Genomic DNA, 20,221 nt, shown 5'->3' with positions numbered 1-20,221 from the left:
ATGTAAGGGATTTTTTAAAGGATAAATAACTTCTCTTTCAATCATTTTACCCTCTAAGTGTATTTCGATTTTCTCACTTCTCATGAGATTTCATTGTAAAAGCTTTACTATGGCAAATTCTGACATATTTTTGTTACCATGGCTGATATTGTTTTCTTTCCCTGCAAATGTTACAAATTGGCTGGTGTTGTTTGCTCACATAAAAAGTCAAAAGTTTTAACTGACATGGTCCTTCATTTGTGTCTCTTTTCACTCCCTTGCATTTCCAGGCACGCTGATGGAACTGTGAAGTTCTGGGATGCCTCTGCAAGTAGGTTAAGCTCATAAATTACAAATATAGTTTATTTTATTGACTATTTTATTAGCTTTTAAACAGAAAAACACAAAGGACACTTTGAGTTTCAATTTAACTTGGAAGCAAAAGGAGGGAAGTCAAGAAAGAAAGAAAACAGAATGACTTTGAAAATTTAAATGACACTTTGTTTTTTACTCATTCATTTAAGCCTGTAAAAGCGTCTCCTTTAGCATAGGCTTCAATATAGCTGCTCCTCCTGATGTTATTTCTTTCCTCCTTTCTTTCTAGTAATGCTCCAGGTGCTCTATAAACTCAAAACAGCCAAGATATTTGACAGGAACAGGTCTAAGGAGGACAAGGGCAGCACTGAGGTGTCAGATGAAGACCCCTTTGCCATTCAGATCATGGCCTGGTGCCCTGAGAGCCGGATGCTGTGTGTGGCCGGTGTGTCAGCCAATGTTATCATCTACCGCTTCAGTAAGCTGGAAGTAACTACTGAGGTGGTTCAGGTGGGTATTAGTCTTCAGTTTTACCTTTGGTCTTCAACTTCCAGGAATTTCATGTTTTTCCTAATCGTCTTTTGTAATATGTCGCTTCCTAATACATAAAAAAAGTGATTTACATGAAATGCCCTAACCACTCATTTTAAGGATGAAAAGCACATATGGACTGCCCGTCTGCCTGCAATAAATGCCTGTTGTTCACTGGGTGCATTGTCAGAAATATGTTGTAGAGCTGTGGGCTACTATTTGTTTTGTTTTTGGTCCATCAGTTTGCCTCGGAGGAGAACTAAGTTATGAGATACAAAGAGCTGAAGTGAAACCGAGTGTTAAAAACAATGAAGTGTCCACTGCAGCCACTGTTAGTACTTTTCACACTGTATTTTCTCAACATGTATGCTCCCTTCCCTGTTCCTATGTCAAAAACAAGATTATCTGCAAAAAAGTGATTGCAGATGTTTTTTATGTTTCATATACTTTTTTAAAATTGGTAAATAGGCCGTAGTCAACAGGATTTACAAATCACTGGAGATAAAATGAAGAAATTACCTGTTTTGCGAGTATTTTTATAACTCTGCGTTATTGTACCTACTCAGTTTTTTACATTATAATCAATCTTGTCCTTTTTGACCACTTAGTGTATCTTTATAGAACTTTTATGACATATTTGTTGTAGTTTCTGTTGCCTTTTTCTCCAGATTTTGGTTAAAAAGGACCTTTTCAATCTATATGATTATTCTTACCTGGATAAATAAAGGATATATAAATGTGTCTTTACAGCTTGACAGAAATGTTCCTACTGGCTCAAAATGATTTCATCATTCATAATATGTCTGACAAATTATCGGCCAAAAGTCATTTACAACACTACAAATGATGGCAATCACTTTCTGGCATGACATCAGCCCACTCGTCAACCAATCTGCATTTGACCGATGCACAGTGTCATCCACGTTCGTCTGGCAGTGGTCGGTTGCGTCGCTCCAAAACCCCTCTCCGTAGGCTCTCCGTAAGCAAACGGACACAACTGTGGTATTATAAATTAAGCATCAGATGTTGAGGCATATGCACAATCACATGAACTCAAAGATCTGCCTAGTCAAAGGCAGTATGGTTACCATGCCAACAGACAGAGCAGTGAACAAGCAAAGCTAGACCATCATTATGACCTGCTTTGATAGCGATGTAAGTGCTAATGGTGGTGTGATGTGAGCGGGTGCTTAATGAAATAAAGAGAAATGCCGTTATTATCTCCGTGTATGCTCACAGCTTCTGTATTAGCGTGAAACTGTGCATATATGCTTTGCTGTTGCTGTTGGTTGTGGTAGCAGAGCAATAAAATAGTTTCTAGCATGAGATTATAGTCCTGGCAACATATTTCTTGTGAACAGTCATTGCTGAGGTGTTGTTGCAGCAGACTTCGCAGTGTTCACTTGTCAATCAAAGCATGTGGGCAGCACTGTGGCGCGTTTAGCTGATGCCCTTTTTGTGTTCAGCACTGTTTGTCCTAAATGCCCAAATGTTTTGTTCTTTCAAACAAACAGCGAGAAGCAATTATGAATTTATAGACTTCAAGTGCCTTGCTTAAGAGCCTCTTAGTAGCTGTTGGAAGAGATTAAAAATCAGCTACGTTCATGTTTAAAAGCTTTGCAGTTTTCTGTGGGTGAATGACGGTAAGCATTGATGCACGCAGAAGAGAAATGTAAGAACCCTTTGTCCTAAACGCCACATGCTTTAATGTGGATCAGGACGTTATATGCAGCAGTGGCGAGCTGTAATTAGGCGAAACAGCCCGTGTTTGAACAAGGTCAAACACCTCTAAATAACCTTGCAGAAATGAAGGTAGTGGAGAACGAAAACAGGCGGAGAAGAGAAGATCTGAACAAGGGCACTGATCACTCTTAACTCCCACATGTCAGTGGGGCTAATGAGACTGACAGAATGCAAAAGAGAGGCGCTGATGAGTTTGCGTGTGTATCGGTGTGTGTGAATCTAGGAGTGTGTACATGTGTGTCTCTGCGAAGGCGCGGGTTGCAAAGGGGTAGCCTGAAGGAGGACTCAGAAGGAATGAAACATTGCAGTATTGGAGGACCTCTAAGACTCAATTTTCCCACACAAACATCAAACACCTCCTTATCATCAAAGTGACTCTGCGATCGCATATGAAAGCCATTTAGCGACACAGTCATCATCTCCTGAGGAATTATCGTTTACAAGAATGTAGAAGAGGAAGTTTCATGATGTTCCTCGTTTATAATGTGTATGTTAATATGTGCACCTGTGTGTATGTCCTCTCATCCAGTTACTAGAGGTGCGAATGCAGTACGAGCTGAATGACATAGAGTCTCCAGATGGCGGGGGTGAACAGACATCAGCGCTCCCGACGCCCGGTGCCTCTCCTCAGACAAGCGGCCCACCTTCACACCCTTCCACCAGCAGCAACAACTCTGATGGAGGCAACATACCCTGCCTCAAGTATGAAACACATACACACACACACATTTATAACTATATGGAGAGGGAGAGAGAAGCACTCGCATAAACTCTCATAAGCTGCAGGAGCACTTGCACACATACTCATGCACACAAGAGTCTTGCCTTTTGCCTCAAGCACACTCGAAGCATTCTCAGCCACAGCCTCCCCAACATTCCCCTGCAGCCACTCAATACACAACAGCTTCACAACTGCAGCTGCACCCCTCGTCATTCTTTTTATCAAACCTTTTTTTTGTCTATCGGCTCCTTTCATCCACAGAGTGCGCAGTACTCCATTGAAGCAGTCTCCAGGTTACCAGGTAGATTTGGTGGTCCAGTTAGTGTGGGTGAGTGGAGAGCCTCCTCAGCAGATCACAAGTCTGGCCCTCAATTCCTCCTACGGCCTGTAAGTACACGCAAGCCTTAGCTGAAACTAGAAGTATTTTCTGGGACTTTGCTGGGATTTATGCTATTTATGTTAAGACGCTTAATCTGAAGGTAAAAAGCAACATTAGCAAAGTTAGCGCAAATCAAATTGCAGGCAAAATCGTCACAGATACTGGTGCTGTTCAAGAAGTTACTGCTCAAGTCCTGTCGACACAGTTCAGCGGCTACGGGAATTTAAGAGATTCCACCTGATTTTGGGCTTCAACTACAATGTTTACGTATTTGAAAACGAAATCAAATCTCCTAACTGTAACTTTCCGTTATTCTTGTTTTAAAAACTTTTACCCCTCCTTTTCTTCCCACTTCTTCTTTGACTTTGTCGCCAATCCCCAGAGTGGTATTTGGCAACAGTAACGGTCTGGCAGTGGTGGACTACATCCAGAAGACAGTAGTCCTCAACTTGGGGACGGTCGAGCTTTATGGCTCTAATGACCCCTACCAGAGACAGCCCCGGTCGCCAAGAAAGACGCGACAGCCTTCTGGAGGTAATAAAAAGAGAGAAGATGGAAGCCAGAAAGAAAAACATTTTATTCATTTTTCTGAGCATGACAGCTTTTTTTTTTTTTTTTTTTTTTTGCCAGAACAGCTCACCCCACAGTTCTTTAGTTCCCGTTCTAAACTGTAAACTGATGCAAATATGAGAATGAATAAAGTGACGACACGCTTTGAATCCACAATGATGCTCTCTTTCTTCCTTAGTCTACAATGCTGACGCATGATTGAGCGATGACAACCAAATACTCGCTCTCTCTTTGTGCTTCGATTGACTTTCTCTCTTTGTTTATCCGCCTCTCTCTTTCTCTTTGCCTCTCATTCACATACCCACTCTCTCACAGCCCATCCCTTTTCCACGCATCCCTTCCTTTTTACTATTGTCTACCACGGACAGCGAACGGTATCCTTTCCAGTAAGGACACACTGCCACCATGTGTCAGAAAACAGCAGTGCATGTTTTGATACTGCCGCAACGTCACAACAGTCTCCTGTCCATATTTGAGCAAAAGTTTGATGAATTTAGAAAAGTGTGTCCACGTGGGTTGAGAGACTTCTTTTTTATGTGTGCTGTATGCAAAGCAACCACACATGCAAGTACAGACTCAAAGTACTGTATGTGTAAATATCTGAATGTTCACAAAAAGGCTCACATTAAATACTCGCAGAGCATCTGGTGTCACTAACTGGTGAGCAGTGGGCTGGCACTTGTCAGTGCTTGGCAAGTGTGAGCAGTAATCAGGCATCCAGCTGTGTTGCTCTGCCAACAGGGACGTCTGTCTGCTTGGCTTTCTGCCTCACAGAACAATGTCACACACAAATAAACACACTTATACTCAAACATGCGTGCGGGAAAGGGAGGAAGTAGCATTTAAAACTGGATAAAGAAAACTAGAGACCTCCTTGATGGTCTCTGACAGATGGCGGGTGAGACTGCACATAGTTCCAAAATACGTGCTGCGATCCTAGCCAAGGCGACACTAAAATATAAAGTTAAAGAAACATATTTATTATCGATACACAGAGCGAACAGCCAAGATTTTCTTTGAGAATCCACCTGATTTTTGTTTTAATTATGTGATCTCTCATACAGGTCTTTGTGACATCAATGAAGGCTCAGCTACATCGGAGGACCGCTGCAAGTCGCCTACTTCAGGTAACATATCTTTCAGCTTGTCATTGAAAGAGAGGAGTGGTGAATGTAGTAGAAATAATGGCCAAACAGTAAACCAGTCAGAAATATACCTAGAAAACCACTTATGTGTGCTGGGAGGAAGATTAATGTTTCAAAAGAGCCTTTACGGTTAATACTGTTGTAATGAAGTTGTTGCTCATCAAACTTGAACTCTAGAAGTTTCTTCTTTTTTGAGTCACTCAAGTGTCTGGCTTCATGCAACCTCTTTCTTTAAAAATGCACTGTTTCAGTTAAATATTGCACATTTATGGATTTATAATAGTTTTGCCTTATGTCCATACTTTTTTTTTTTACCACTTTGCAGAGTTGAAAAAAGGGGAATACGCCATTTATAATCTCACTCTGTATTCTGAAAAACTGGGTTACATAGGCTGTAAACACATCTGGGAACTGATGGTAATTCACTGAGGCTGCTCGAAATTATGGGAAAACCAAACTCTGCATTCTGGTAGAGAAACCCATTCATTTACATGAATATTAGTAGGAAAAAGGGCTTCACATATTCCGTAGCACTGCAATTCCATGCTTTTTGATACTCACAAATATATTGCATGCCAAGATTCAGATTATTGGATTTTGATTAGGGTGCTTATCAACATTTCCCTGTGTCCAGATGCAGTGTATTGAAGCAGATTTGTCTAAATGTATTGCCAAATTAACCCTGGAAAGTGTTGCCAAATTTGACCCCATGGTTTCCCTAGAAAACCAATGGGGTCGGATCTGACCCCATGGGTTCTCCAGGGTTAAGCAGTTTTTGTGTGTATATCACATTTAGACAGCAAACCCAATAGAATGTACTAGAAGAAAAACATAATCCACTTTATGCTGGACTGTCCCACCTCTGATTTTAAATATTCAGCCTTTTGATGATCTACTGCTTTGTGATATGCAGGAATAAGATGCCCTGCTGCTCTTTTACTTGCTTCCATCTTAATCTGCGTCATTAGTATTTCATTTGAAGGTGCTTGAAGAGAGAACAACCTAAGTTTATCTCATTATGGGTAACTTGGCATTACCACGATGAAAATAAGGAGCTTTTTAAAAAGGTCAGACAGAAAACAAATCACAGAGTCTGCTTGCTGCTGTTTTCAGGTATGATGGCTGTCCCAGTCTCTGTGTCTGGTGCCACCAGACTGTAATCTGATACATCTGTCTGCTTCGCTATACTCATGGGACAGGGAGAGAAAAGGAGTGCTTTCCTACAAAACTCTCTTTGTAATCTAGGTTTTAAGTGTGAGCCAGTTTGTTTTAGATTTTTGTTTATTTTCTCTCTCTGTCTCTCTTTTCTTTGAGTATTTTTGGTATGAATTCTGCAGAGGAATAATGTAACATTTGTAGTATGGCTTGTTTTAGACTTAAATACAGTATAAATGTGGATGGCCTGGCTTGATTTATTTCCCAGTACTTTACATTGTACGTGAATAATTTACATCAGAAGACAGGGTGTCTTGGTGAAATCAGTGTTCCTTCAAAAAGAAAGGTGCCATTGACATTACAAGCCATTTTTTGCTCAGAACAAGTAAGCACATCTGTGTTTGGTTGATTATTTCTTTGTTTTAACTATGCTTGGCAGTAAATCTTGGAAAGCCTGTTTTTATTGCCCCTTAATTGGTGCCACATTTGTAAGGAAAATGCATTTGTGGGTTGAGCAGCAGAGTATGGGTTGTGCCACATTTGACTGATCTGGGTAAAGCCACAGGGCAACTTTAAGCTGGTGTTCCATAAAACCAACCATTTTGGGTGAGCCTTAGTACAATCTCCAAATTGAAGGCCAACATCCATATAATTGGGGATTTCCAAATGCATTTTCCTTACAAATGTGGCACCACTTAAGGGTAAAAAAACCCCACAAAACTGCCTCTCCAAGATTTATTGCCAAGAAGCATTGTTACAACAAAGAAATAGTTGACCAAATAAATATTTACTCACTTGTTGTGCTAATACACACATGCACTGGGGTAACGGGGTAAAAATGGGTGTTTTTCTAACTGCGCATTTACTCTATTTTACTCCTCCCTCCTCCCCAACACCCTCAAAAGTCTTGATGTCAAACAGCAATCTACACCAATTCTACAATGGAGGTGGTAGAGGAGGTAAGATTGGGCAAAAATGTCTATCAGAGGCTGTTTAGGCAGGAAAAAACGTGGTCTAGATTTGGTGCCCGTTTTGTTTCCCTTTTTTTCTTTTTGTGGAGAAAGTGTCTCTGTCTTCCTTTGTCAATACTCACCACAGTGGGAAGAACTAAAGTAGAGAACAGAGAGCTGACGTTCCTCTATACTCCTGGGTTAGCTTCTATTCAACTATCTTTGAGGTCACTTTGTATTTTAACATAAATGAGTATTCTTCGTTTGAAATGACAAGATGCTCATATTTGATATTTGAGCACAGAAGAGTAATATAAGAAAACTATATTCTAAGGATTCAGAGCTTGTGAAGCAAAAGCTTACCTGGAAGGACGGTGGGACTGCAGTTTTCTTGAGACACCTTACTTGTCAAATATACTGTACATATTGCATGCTACATGTATGTAGCACGAGTGTCATATTGTAAATGTGCCTGCATCTGATACTTGTCCCAACTGATTGTACGAAGTTTGATGATACCATTGAACAGAGAGCAACTCGTCTGTCTGATTTTGTCTTTGTCCAACTTCAGTGTGTGTTGATAAAACTTTATAAAAGTACATTTAAACTAAGTGAGCAAGTCAAAAAAGAGGATTAGCAATGGAAGGATTCAGTATCTCATACAAGTGACAGTGAGTAAGTACAATATCCACACCGATCAGCGACAGCATTAAAACCACCTGCACAAATTTCTTTTGGTCGTTGTGATGAAATAGCAGCCCTGACTCTTTGGTGTCTCACATTTTGACAATGGAGCCCTCTGTTGATCAGGCTTACTCAGGCACATCCCATGGGTATTGGGAGTTCAACATCTTGGGCTCATTGACATGTTGCTTGAGCTATTCCTGATCACTTTTTGCACTTCTGGGGAGGCCTCTGCCTTTCAGGATCGCTGTTGCCATGTCCAATACACTTGATTTCCAGCAAAGTGTAGGGTGGGTGAAACATGCCAAAGTAACGTCCGCGTGAACATCAGGAGGCAAAGTTTGGGGATTGCTGTCGTCATGTCCGATATACTTGGTCTCTAGCAATGTGAAGGTGGGTGAAACATGCCAAAGTAACGTTCACGTGACTATTGAGAGCCAGCTTTTCAGAGTACAAGATAATTGTTGTTAACAACTTCTCTCGTAAATAGTTTTAATGTTGTGGCTGCTTTGTTTGTGCTGGATTTTTTGTCTTTGCTTAGCCTGGTCCAGAAACTGATGTTGTCCTCCTGAGTCCTTTTAACACCTGATTATTCACAGTGCAATATTTTTACAATATCCCCAAAACCCACATATGTGATTTCAGTATTTTAGTTTAGCTTAAAAAACTCTTGATAAAGTCAATAAAATTCCCCCAATTTCCAGCATACTGTACTAAACAGAAATCAAATCATCTGGATAAATCATGCATGTATGGATAGCATATGCAAATTTAGGGCTCTAAAAGTTTGTCTACACCTTCATAAGTACCGTAGACGGGCAACAGCAAGATTTTATATGTTCTCCACTTACCTTAAAAAATAAAACAGAAGCATGTACACTAATGAAAAAAGGCAAAATAATCAAATTCAACTCAACCCAGTTTGAGCTTGAAGGTATTACGAGTGTTGCAGTTTTTTTAAAGGAACTTGTATGGATTTCTTTATGTATGGTTTCTGGCAGTTTAAATTGCGAGACAGTCATAACTCTATTACTTGAATGTCTCATTTTATCGTCCTTCTCCTTCTTTTTCCTACAGACAGAGAAAATAATATTTAGGACTTTCATTCACTGCTATTTATATTCACTCTTCTGAAAGATGGAATGCTTTACAAACTAGTACTGAAAGTATATAACCAGCAGCAGGTTTAACCATCTTTTTCACTATGTTTTCTTCCATCTCTGGTTCATTTTTTGTTTCTTGTTACTTCCTTCTTCTTGCTGCATGCTCCTTTGGCATGAAGGTCCTGAATGGCCGTGCAGTCTTGACGTGTGTCTTACCTGTCCTGTCTTTCAGGGCATTGTGCAAACAGACGTCACCTCTTTTGTTTAGTCTGTAACAGCATGCCTCTGTGATACAGAGGGTCGTCTCTTAATCCTTATGCAGTGTCTCCTCCTGTCTAAAGCATTTTGGCTCTCCTATTCTATAAAACAATCCCTTGCCACTTGTTCAACAGTCTTCTGTCATTTTGGTGTATTTCAGGTGTGTGCACAGTCCTAGTCCAATGCTAGATTAACTAGCTTTGCATGGCATCGTGTGTTAGCTTAGACATGTGTTTGTAAAGAGGGATGTTCTCTTTTTTCCAGCAAAGATGTCACGGAAATTAAGCTTGCCTACTGAGCTAAAGCCAGACTTGGGTAAGCCTTGACTTCGTGTCTCCAAACAATTTGTATGAAATGCAATATACTTTTCTCACTCTGACTGGACTCCATCACTTTACATTAGTCCAGTTTTTTTCTGGTTATTAGTCTCAAAATTGGCAAGCTGTGCAACTGTTCTCTTGAGTTTGCATGCATCAAAAGTAGCACTGATCTGAACTGAATTAGAATGATTGAACTCAATCAAATTGTTGGAAATGAACCCTTGCTCACACTTCTTTTGACCATGGTGGGGGTTAAAGCAGAGGTCAGTGGTGCTAAGCTAAACTTTTTACACCCCATCTCACTCTAAAGCTTTGTGTAACTTTTGCAGCTTTTCTTTTCTCTTGTGTGTTTTTCATGTCTTTCTTTTCTCTGTCTGATTGGTCCTTCAAAAAAATAAATAAAAATATATATATACATATATATATAAGATAAGATAAGATGACCTTTATTAGTCCCACACGTGGGAAATTTGTTTTGTCACAGCAGGAAGTGGACAGTGCAAAAGTTATGAAGGACAATTAGAATAAAATAAAATAAGAATAAATACAGTACACAACTGTACAGAATAGAATAAAAATAGAATACTATATACAGTAGAATAAAATAGAATAAAATATACAATAGGATAAAAATAGAATACAAATGCTATATACAACAGAGTGAAAAATACAACGGTGCCAGAAAGATTATTGCACATTTGTGTTATTGCACATTTGTGGATGTGTGTGTATGATCAGTTAAAGAATATAATATAATATCAATACAACTTTTTTCCTGTACAACCTTCTTCCCAAACACCAGAAATATTAGATGGAATATTGTTAGGCTCCATGGGTTTAAAATAAGATACACAAGTGCCAAGATATTCACCTGTATGCTTGTTTAATGATCTCAGTGTTATGCACATTTAACTTTCCGTAATGTGCCAAACAGCTGGTTTATTTTATAGTAATAAAATTGTGTTAAATTGATGTCTCTTGTATAATGTAAGGGAACTGCAGTGATGTTAAATCATCAACAAATAGGTCTTAAATGATGCTGCTCTGTTAAAAAAAAGGCAATTCAACTTATGAGATCTGTTTTTCCTAGAGAGACAAGTCCACCAACTGTTTACTTTTATTTTGTCACTAGCTGTTAAAGGTGCAATTAGAGTTTCTTTCTCCCCATTTCCAGTATCTACATTATCAGCACTAAAAACAATCATTTATAAACAAATAAAAATGCTATTGCTGGTATGCCTTGAATTTGCTTTAAAAAGTGTAAATCCATTTGCATTTAACTTCCAAAGTCTTTCTTTTAAGGCAGTACGAAGCTATTGATTGTTATGTTTCTTTCTTTCTTTCTTTCTTTTTTTTTTTTAAGCATATTTTGTGCCCACTTCTCCATTGTCTGTCTTGCAATAATACTTTTTTGCAGGTGCTTTACCTCTCTGTTTTTTCTCCTTACTGTCCTCCTGTCTGTATGCCCGCCGCGGGGTGCCAACCCATTAGACCACCGGGACAACTCTTTCAGCCGCTCACGCTCATCCAGTGTCACCAGCATCGATAAGGAAGCACGAGAGGCCATCAGCTCATTCCACTTCTGTGAGACTTTCGCTCGGAAGGGGGACAGCACTTTGACACCCTGCCTGTATGTGGGCACCTCCCTGGGAACTGTCCTGGTTCTGGCTCTCACATTGCCACCTGCTGGAGAGCAACGGCAACTGCAGCCAGTTATCCTTTCACCTGCCGGTGGGTAAAGCAATCTCAGATGGGAGGGAGGGATGGAAATTAGAGTGTGAGAGGTTTTTTTGTTTGTTTTAACGGCAATAAAGACCAAACTATCATTTGGCAACCCACTCTGTAAATTTTAAAGAAAAACAGTATACAATGATTTTTCAATACCCTCATGTTTAAGTGAAAATGGACCAAAAATGGTACACATAAATACAGTATGGCCAATTTATCTCTGCTAATAGGCTACATACCAGGGGCTTTTAAGGTGGCTTTAATCAAACCATTACTTTAAAGTAGGCATTTTAGTCATTTATTTACTAATTACTGATCTTATGACTAATTCCAAAAGTTCTTAAAATAGTTGTTTTAAATAAACTGTGTGATCATATGCAGATCATTGGATTATACTGTTTATCATGTGTATATTTTAGATTTTTTCTGTTTCTCAAAGAAACGAATTTCATATATTGTTCTACTTCTGCGTGTAAGTTTTTAGGCCTGCCTCCTCTTCCTCCTTTGTCCTTTACTTGTCCTCTACTAAACTGCAGGAGTGTCTTAAAAACATAAAGAATATGAAGGCCTTGATAACTTATAATTTCCTATCTATATATTCAGTCAAAACTTTAGTTTTTGTATTTAAAAATGTCAGGCAGACAGTGTCTAACCTGATACTTATTTTGAATGGCATTATCTCGGCGTCCATCACTGAACTTTGGAGTCATTTTTCACCAGAACACACTAAGTTTTCCAAAATGCAGCAGTACTCTGGAAAATATAATGTTCCAACAGGTTTTTTCCTCCTGTTCACCAGGTATGTTGGTACGGCTGAAGGGAAGCATCTTGCGGATGGCCTTTATAGACTCCACGGGTTCTCAGCTGCCATCTGCATATGAGCCTTGGTATGAACCCAACGTTACAGCAGACGGCGAAGAAAGAGAAAAAGTCCGTAAGCGCCGGCCCGTCTCAGTGTCCCCTTCCACCTCCCAGGACCTCAATGAGAGCCAATATGCTGTAGTGTGTTCAGAGAAACAGGCGAAAGTCATGGCCCTCCCTTCCCAGACCTGCATCTATAAACACAGTATCACAGAGACCTCCTTCATCTTACGGGCAGATGTGGTGCAGATGAACCAAGGCATGTGCGTGGCTTGTTTCTGTGCCAACGGCCACATCATGACCCTCAGGTAAGGCTACATCTGAGGTCAGGCAATGTTTCAACCAATACATGCAGTTAGAATTAAGAATGTTTGCTCTCCCCTCTATCATGCATGGTATGTCTATATATTTATATACATGAACTGGAATTGACTTAACAAAAGAAGCAGGAGAGCAAATAATTTTGCTCATATTTGTCCTTGTTGCAAAGACACTCCACACAAAATCCGTAAACTGTGTACAGTGAAAGCTGCCATATGGTAAGAAAGAGGACAGGTACACAAAAAAAATTGGGGTCATAATTTAATTTGGTCATAATTTGCACCTGTTCATCGAAATCCAGAGGTTTTTTATAGTATACAGACTTTAATTTTAAAGTTCAGATTTTTTACTTAGAATCTGGACTTCGATTTTAGAAATAACATTTTTTTTTCCAGACTGAATTTTCAGAATTCGAACTTTAATCTCAGCATTCTCACTTTTTCAGACTTTGTGTCATAATACAGGCTCTTTCTGGACTATGTTAAAAGCAAGGATAAAGTGCCAAACACCAGGGAATGCTGGACACTTTATTAGGTACACTTTGCTTTTACTGGTTTGGAAAAGCGTTTGCCTTCAGAACTTCCTTAATTATTCACGTCCTAGATTCAGCAAGATGCTGGAAACATTCCATCTTAAGAGGTTTTGGTTTTGGTCCATATTGGAATTGGCATCACACAGTTTGACCAGATTTGTCGGCTACACATTTATGACGTGAATCTCTCATTACACCGCTCATTGTCATGTTCAAGAAACTAGTCTGATGACTTGAGCTTTGTGACAGGGTGTGTAATTCAGCTGGAAGGAAACAACAGAAGATGGTTACACTGTGTTCATAAACAGATGAACATGGTCAGCAGCAATAGTCAGGCAGGCTGTAGCATTTCAATAATGCTAAGTTGGTACTTAGGGGTTAAAAGTGTGCCAAAAATTATCCCCACACTATTACACCACCACCATCGGTCTGAAGAATTTATATAAAGCAGGATGGATCCGTGCATTCATGTTGTTTATGCCAACATCTGATCCTACCATCCGAATGTCGCAGCAGAAATCATGACTCGTCAGACCAGGCAACAATTTCCAGTCTTTTATTGTTCAGTTTTGGGCTATAAAATATAGCCTTGGTTTCTTGTTCTTAGCTGACAGGAATGACATCCAGTGTGGTCTTCTGCTACTGTAACCCATCTGCTTCAAGTTCAGCGTGTTGTACATTCAGAGATCTTTCTCTGCATAACTTGTTTATAACCAGAGTTTGTTTTTTTTGTTTTTGCAAGTTACTCTTTCCTTCCTGTCAACTCAGACGACTGCTGATCTTGGGTTATTGTCTAGTTTTGTCTGTAAAGCCTAGAGATGGTTGTGTGGCAAAATCTCACTAGATCAGCAGTTTCTGAAATATTCAGACCAGCCAATCTGGCACCTTTTTTCCCATTCTGATGCTCAGATTGTACTTCAGCAGGTCATGTTGACTGTCTATGGATTTGCTGCACATCTTGGCTGATGAGTTATTTGCCTTAACAAAATAGTATACCTAACACAATGGGTGTTGATTATAAATATTTAGAGTTCAGAGTAGGTCAAAAACTTTATTGATATTGTTTCTGTGCCTCCCATACAGTGTGCCAGGACTGAGACCGCTCATGGATGTGAACTACCTACCTTTGACAGACATGCGGATAGCCAGGACTTTCTGCTTTACTAACCTGGGTCAGGCCATGTACCTCTGCTCCCCCACTGAGATCCAGAGGATCACTTACAGTCAGGACACTTGTGAAAACCTACAGGTGAATTAGCCTTCTATTTACAGCACTACTACGTGTTACTATTGCATAACAGTTTAAAATCTCTGCATGGCTTGGAGACACACATTAGCCAACTAAGTACCTAGGCTATTTTGTTTTGTTTTTTTTATACCTATAAGAAATATTCACGTATTAAAATTAGCCTTGTCTCTATGGGTAACAGACAGGAAGAATTTTGAAATACCATAACCCTATATTCCTATTGTCATGCCAGAATGAGATTTTAAAAAACTCCCGCTAAACTCCCTCTATCTAATCAAAATTCACTAGGGGGATGCTGAGAGGATGGCAGCATAAGTGGGGGCGATCGTGGCTCAAGAGTTGGGAGTTCGCCTTGTAATCGGAAGGTTGCCACTGTCTGTTGGACGGTCTCGGTCGTTGTGTCCTTGGGCAAGACACTTCGCCCGTTGCCTACTGGTGGTGGTCAGAGGGCCCGGTGGCGCCAGTCTCCGGCAGCCTCCGGCAGCCTCGCCTCTGTCAGTGCACCCCAGGGTGGCTGTGGCTACAATGTAGCTTGCCATCACCAGTGTGTGAATGGGTGGATGACTGGATGTGTAAAGCGCTTTGGGGTCCTTAGGGACTAGTAAAGCGCTATACAAATGCAGGCCATTTACCATTTTACCATAAGTTTGCAGCTCCTGGTAAAAACTTGCAAATAAAAGCCCTGAAGTATTTTTAATCATTAAACTGTGGAATAAATGTCATGAACGGTGGGAGAAGGTCAAGAAGACAGGGGAGCCAGCTAGAGGAGACAACGTAGACATGCCGGAAAACACCATGCAAGGTGAGCATGTGGAAGGAGAAGGGGCTAGCCACCTCCACTCAGGCTTCCAGGACATCATTAAAGAAATTCACTCACTTAAGGCAAAGTTCAGAACTGATTTTGCCCCATTGAACAAAGACATTAAACAAGAAATGAAGGAAGAATTCCAGACATTAATATAAAACTGACAGAAACAATAGGTGAGGTAGCTAGCTATAAGACAAGACTCAAAGAAGCTGCAAAACACTTGGAAGAGATGGAAAGTTGGAACATGGCCACAAAAGATGCCTTAATTCAGTCACTATAACAAAACTGGCTGCCCTAGAAAAATGTATATTGTCCAGTAATGTATATTATCAATGGATCAATAGGCCTAATAGAAGGTTCTGAAGGAAACTCTGTGCTGCAGTTTGTGGAACACTTGTTGAGAGCTGAGCTCTTTCTCCCACCAGACCCTGCTCTGAATATCCAGCGGGCACACAAAGCTCTAAAACCTAAGCCTGGACCAGGAGAAACCTTTATATTGTCATACACTCACTTACTGCCTGTGTCATAGCTAATGAACACAAAACATCAATAAATGAATGCAAGGAATAGAGTTAATCCAAAGTAAGCCTAAGTAGTTTGAAACTTGTCTCACATAAGTTACTTGGCCTGAAATAACTATGGGGAACTGAGTCATCCATGGTGAGAACTATTCTATTTATAACTGTGTCCAGATTTTACTGCAGTGTGTCTCACAAGCTAGGGACTTGTATTGTTGGGGGATATGTCTAGTATATATATCTTTATCTCTATTTATACATTTTATATACGTATTTATAAAATGTGTTAATATTTCAGGAGATGCTGGGTGAACTTTTCACACCAGTGGAGACACCGGAGGCCCCCAACAGAGGGTTCTTCAAAGGCCTGTTTGGTGGCGGTGCACAGTCGCTGGACAGAGAGGAACTATGTATGCCGAATATGTATCTGATGATATACATACACTATATTTCTGTCCTATATGTACCATCACTTCATGCTTATCTGTCTTTTCTTCCTTCAATCAGTTGGTGAAGTAGCAGCTGGAAGGGCATCGCGAAGTCTGGCCCAGCACATGCCTGGCCCAGGTGGCATTGAGGGGATGAAGGGAGCTGCCTCTGGTGTGGTTGGTGATCTGGCACGTGCCCGGATAGCACTAGATGAAAGAGGCCAGAAACTGGGTGAACTGGAGGAGAGGACGGCCGCCATGATGGCCAGTGCAGACTCTTTTTCCAAACACGCCCATGAGGTGAGCAAAAGTGTCAAGAAGGATGTCGAGCTTGAAAATTCATACCCACAATTAACAGAGCGACGATGTGAAATCATGAATGCTCACTGTATGTTAGTGCTACTAACAAACAATAAACAATGAAATGAAATGCTTGTGACCAGTCTTGACCCTCCATAAAATTTTTTACACAGCAAAGCAGTTACTGTGAAATATTGCATGTAATACCTGACACTATTTAACCAGTAGAGGGCAGTATGTAACCATGAAACTTTCACTGTACTGTAACTAAGAAGCTTACTCAAATTGTAAGTTGATTGATTGATTGTTTTTAGAATGGAAACGGTTTCTAAAATTATGCGAGGGCCCCTGTTCTCTACAGTGTTTGACTGACCAAAATAATGAAATTCAAAATCAAAGCAAATTCATATACATTCTGACATAAAATGAACTTTAGCAATAGCAAATGGAAGTGGTTTTAGAGAGACGTGATGGTTTTGTGGTACTGCCTGATCATTTGGACCATGTTCCCATGGCTACATGTTCTTTGTTTCCAGATGATGCTGAAGTGCAAAGACAAAAAGTGGTACCAGTTCTGATTGGTGGAAGGGGTGGAGTAGAGCTCTGTGGACACCATTGTCTGATTGACCTTCCTCATCTGGCTCATCTGGACTCACCGTGACCCCTACCCATCTGTCTGTCCCTTCATCCGTCCCTCCAAGCCTTCTTCACTGAGACAATTGGGGATTTTCTTCCCTAGCACAATGATGAAACACTGTACTTACCTCAGTCTTGGGGTGGAACTGAGGGGTAGACAGGAGAGGAAGACGACCTCAGAGGGAATAACTTAATAAATGGTGTCTTCTTTTTATGTTCTTGTCTCATTGTTTATCTCTGTTCAGCCTCTCCTCTGAGGTAGCTGACTGGCCCATACACCTGAAGATTCTTCACTCTCATTTGCCAAAATGTTCTTTACTGTTGTCTCTACTCTGTACCCTCGTGGCCAATATTCAAACTGGCTAAAAAAAAAAAGACAAATGTGTAATGAAGAAGCAAAGACTTCAAAAAGTTATTAAAATGTAAAAAAAAAAAAAAAAGTAAATACATAATTATATATACATAGATCTAATAAATGTGCAATGCTGTATCCACTTCCAAGTGACAAGTACAAAACAAAGGGATAACTCATCGAGGAGATGGAAGCGGGGCGCGAGGGCCGAAGGAGGCGCCGTTGGAGAGGTATAAGAAGAGCTGCGATAGCGATGTCTCCTCTATGCAGAGAGTCGCAGGGATAACTCATTCGGAAGTACACTGGATATTTCATCATCTTGCTCAATCTCTAGACTCACCTCTGTATTTGACAAACTTTCAAATCGTTACCGTGTGTGTGGGTGCGTGCGTGAGAACGTATGTGCGTGCGTGAATTTCTTTTCTTGCCATTCCTCTATTTGTTATTTGTTGGGTTATTTGCTCCGTCTGTATTATGATCATTATTATTATTAGTAGTAATATTATTGGAAAATCTCTTATTTTTCTATTGTTGTGAAAGTGGATGATATTTAATTTGTTGAAAAAGAAAATACATTTTGTGACTTTTGTCTAACAACTGAAATTAATTTCTCCTTATGAAAAGGGCTGGAATCTATAAGGAGGGCAAGGATATAAAAGGCATATTTGGGACTCAGTAACATAGTGACATCAGCTTTTTTTTTTTTAATTCTAAAAGAGAGCATGTATGAACCACACACATTTATTCCTTTACTGAAAATGTCAATTAATCACTTATCAGATGCAATGTGAGCTGCCTCCCACTTGCTCGCTCTCTCTCCGATGTCACGAGCTCGGTGGTTTGATGAAATCAGCGTTAAATACAGAAATAGCCAAGTATTACATACATTGCAAGCATAAATCCTAACAGTAATCATACAGGTGGGATAAAAACAAAATGGCTGAGTAATCTTTCAAAGGGACATATTTGAAACTTTTTTTGTGTATTTTTTTTGTTATTTTCTTTGTTTTGCTGACACTTGTCTGTACGTGTGATTCCTTTTAATATTTACTTACTGAGGTGGAGGAGACAGCTGTGTTTGGTGTTACCTTCATTATCATCTTGTTTCTATTTTCCATGTTTGCAGTCGAACTCAAATGTGATGTATCTGTCTACCGGGCTTTTAACCTTTATTTGTATATAAGTAAATAGTTTGACAATCTAAGTGGAAAGTAAATGCCGAGGTTGCTCAGGCAACAAAAGAGGAGACAGGCCATATTTTTTTCTGACGCCAAAGAATTGCTTTACCTTTCCCACTGCGTTGTCCCATAGCATTTGGCCGCGACTCTGGAAACCACACGGTACATGTGAATATGTGTTATCCAGTACAGCTTCACCCAGTGCAGGCCCAGGATCTGGGCAGTTTAGATATATCACCCTTGTCACTTTCAGGGTTCAGGAAATAGAAAGTCGAGAAGGAACTCAGCCATTTATAACACGATGGATCATAAAAATCACTATCATTCCACCACACCTCAAATGATATTTATGGTATTCATCTGTGTGAATGCGTGTATTTGTACATCTTCTCTGTCTGTATGTAAGGTTATGCTCATATAAATGAAGTGATATGATTTATTATATTTTGTTCCGGTTGTTTACTCATTGCTGGTGATGTCCTAGTTCAGGTAAGTGTGGACAAACTCAAACCACCAATAAAGTTAAAAAAAAAAAAAAGAGGACAAGGATAAGATAATGTGTGATATAATGTGAGGATGACCTCTAAATTTTGGTTTAATTTAAAAGTCCTTCACTTGTCCTCTGTATTCTCTCCGTTGGTTGCGCAGCTACAGATGTGGCCTCCTGTGTTTCCAGTAAGCATTGTGGTGTGAATGTTGGCTGGTTGGTCTATCTTTCGCCCCTAAGCTTAAAAAGAGAGACAAAACGAAGTACTTCAGGAAAAATAGCTTGTTTTAGCTACAAGTCAGCCCCCCACCAATATCCGTTTGATGTCTTTCCCTTTAACCCAGCTGTTATTTCTTTGAATGTTATACTTGTTTTCCCATCTTTGAGTGAATTTGATTTTTCAGCCCATGTACTACAGTATGCAGTATTCCTACCTGATATGATCCACACTCAATAAGAGGGAGTCCTGTCTATCTGCCATATGCCATCTTCTGTCCTCGATTCAACAGTTATCAGTGGGTTGCAGTATTTTTCTCATTGTAGCCAATTTTCTTGTACAGTTTTATGCAACTTTCACATGGATGTTTATGACTTTATCTGCTGCCACAAAAATTTAGAAATTCTGTAGATAGAGATTACTGTGCAATGGAAAATAAAAGTCGAAAATGGATTTTTGTCTTCAGTTATTAAACGGTTTCTGTTTAGCAGAAAGAGGAATAAAATGTTGGAGTGTCTCAACGACATGCAGGTACACTGCATATTCAATGAAATACAGTTAAATCATGGAAAACTGGTTTCATCACAATTTTATCCCAACATTAGATGGCAGTAAGTACACATGGTTGCCTCAACAAGCAATATTGACTAAATAGGAAAAATGCAAACAGTGAAGGGGGCGATCCTACTAGTTATTATTAGCAGGTTTAATGTTTGACAGCATGCAAATAAAAGATTATTTTTACAAAAATAA

At 39.8% G+C, this 20,221-nt stretch overlaps 1 protein-coding gene across 4 annotated transcripts in view; it reads left to right on the top strand.

Annotated features, from left to right (window-relative positions):
- The window catches only part of stxbp5a (syntaxin binding protein 5a (tomosyn)), a 100,251-nt gene extending 80,336 nt beyond the window's left edge, over positions 1–19,915 (top strand). The window contains exons 15-28 of one of the 4 annotated variants that reach the window (XM_063496485.1): positions 270–310; positions 584–804; positions 3,098–3,270; positions 3,551–3,676; positions 4,051–4,202; positions 5,303–5,365; positions 7,444–7,497; positions 9,798–9,848; positions 11,303–11,584; positions 12,381–12,750; positions 14,379–14,544; positions 16,169–16,280; positions 16,378–16,598; positions 17,135–19,915. In XM_063496485.1, coding sequence (XP_063352555.1) covers positions 270–310; positions 584–804; positions 3,098–3,270; positions 3,551–3,676; positions 4,051–4,202; positions 5,303–5,365; positions 7,444–7,497; positions 9,798–9,848; positions 11,303–11,584; positions 12,381–12,750; positions 14,379–14,544; positions 16,169–16,280; positions 16,378–16,598; positions 17,135–17,176 — 2,074 coding nt within the window. In that variant the 3' untranslated portion in view covers positions 17,177–19,915. The remainder of the gene's footprint in view (positions 1–269; positions 311–583; positions 805–3,097; positions 3,271–3,550; positions 3,677–4,050; positions 4,203–5,302; positions 5,366–7,443; positions 7,498–9,797; positions 9,849–11,302; positions 11,585–12,380; positions 12,751–14,378; positions 14,545–16,168; positions 16,281–16,377; positions 16,599–17,134) is intronic. The other 3 variants (XM_063496487.1, XM_063496489.1, XM_063496488.1) reach the window with 3 other exon arrangements.
- The last annotated feature ends 306 nt before the right edge of the window (positions 19,916–20,221 follow it).

The sequence above is a fragment of the Pelmatolapia mariae genome, linkage group LG15, assembly GCF_036321145.2.
Source record: "Pelmatolapia mariae isolate MD_Pm_ZW linkage group LG15, Pm_UMD_F_2, whole genome shotgun sequence".
In the NCBI taxonomy this organism is placed as follows: Eukaryota; Metazoa; Chordata; class Actinopteri; order Cichliformes; family Cichlidae; genus Pelmatolapia; species Pelmatolapia mariae.
The sequence above is the reverse complement of the archived record's forward strand: the minus strand, read 5'-3'. Positions and strand labels throughout refer to the sequence as shown.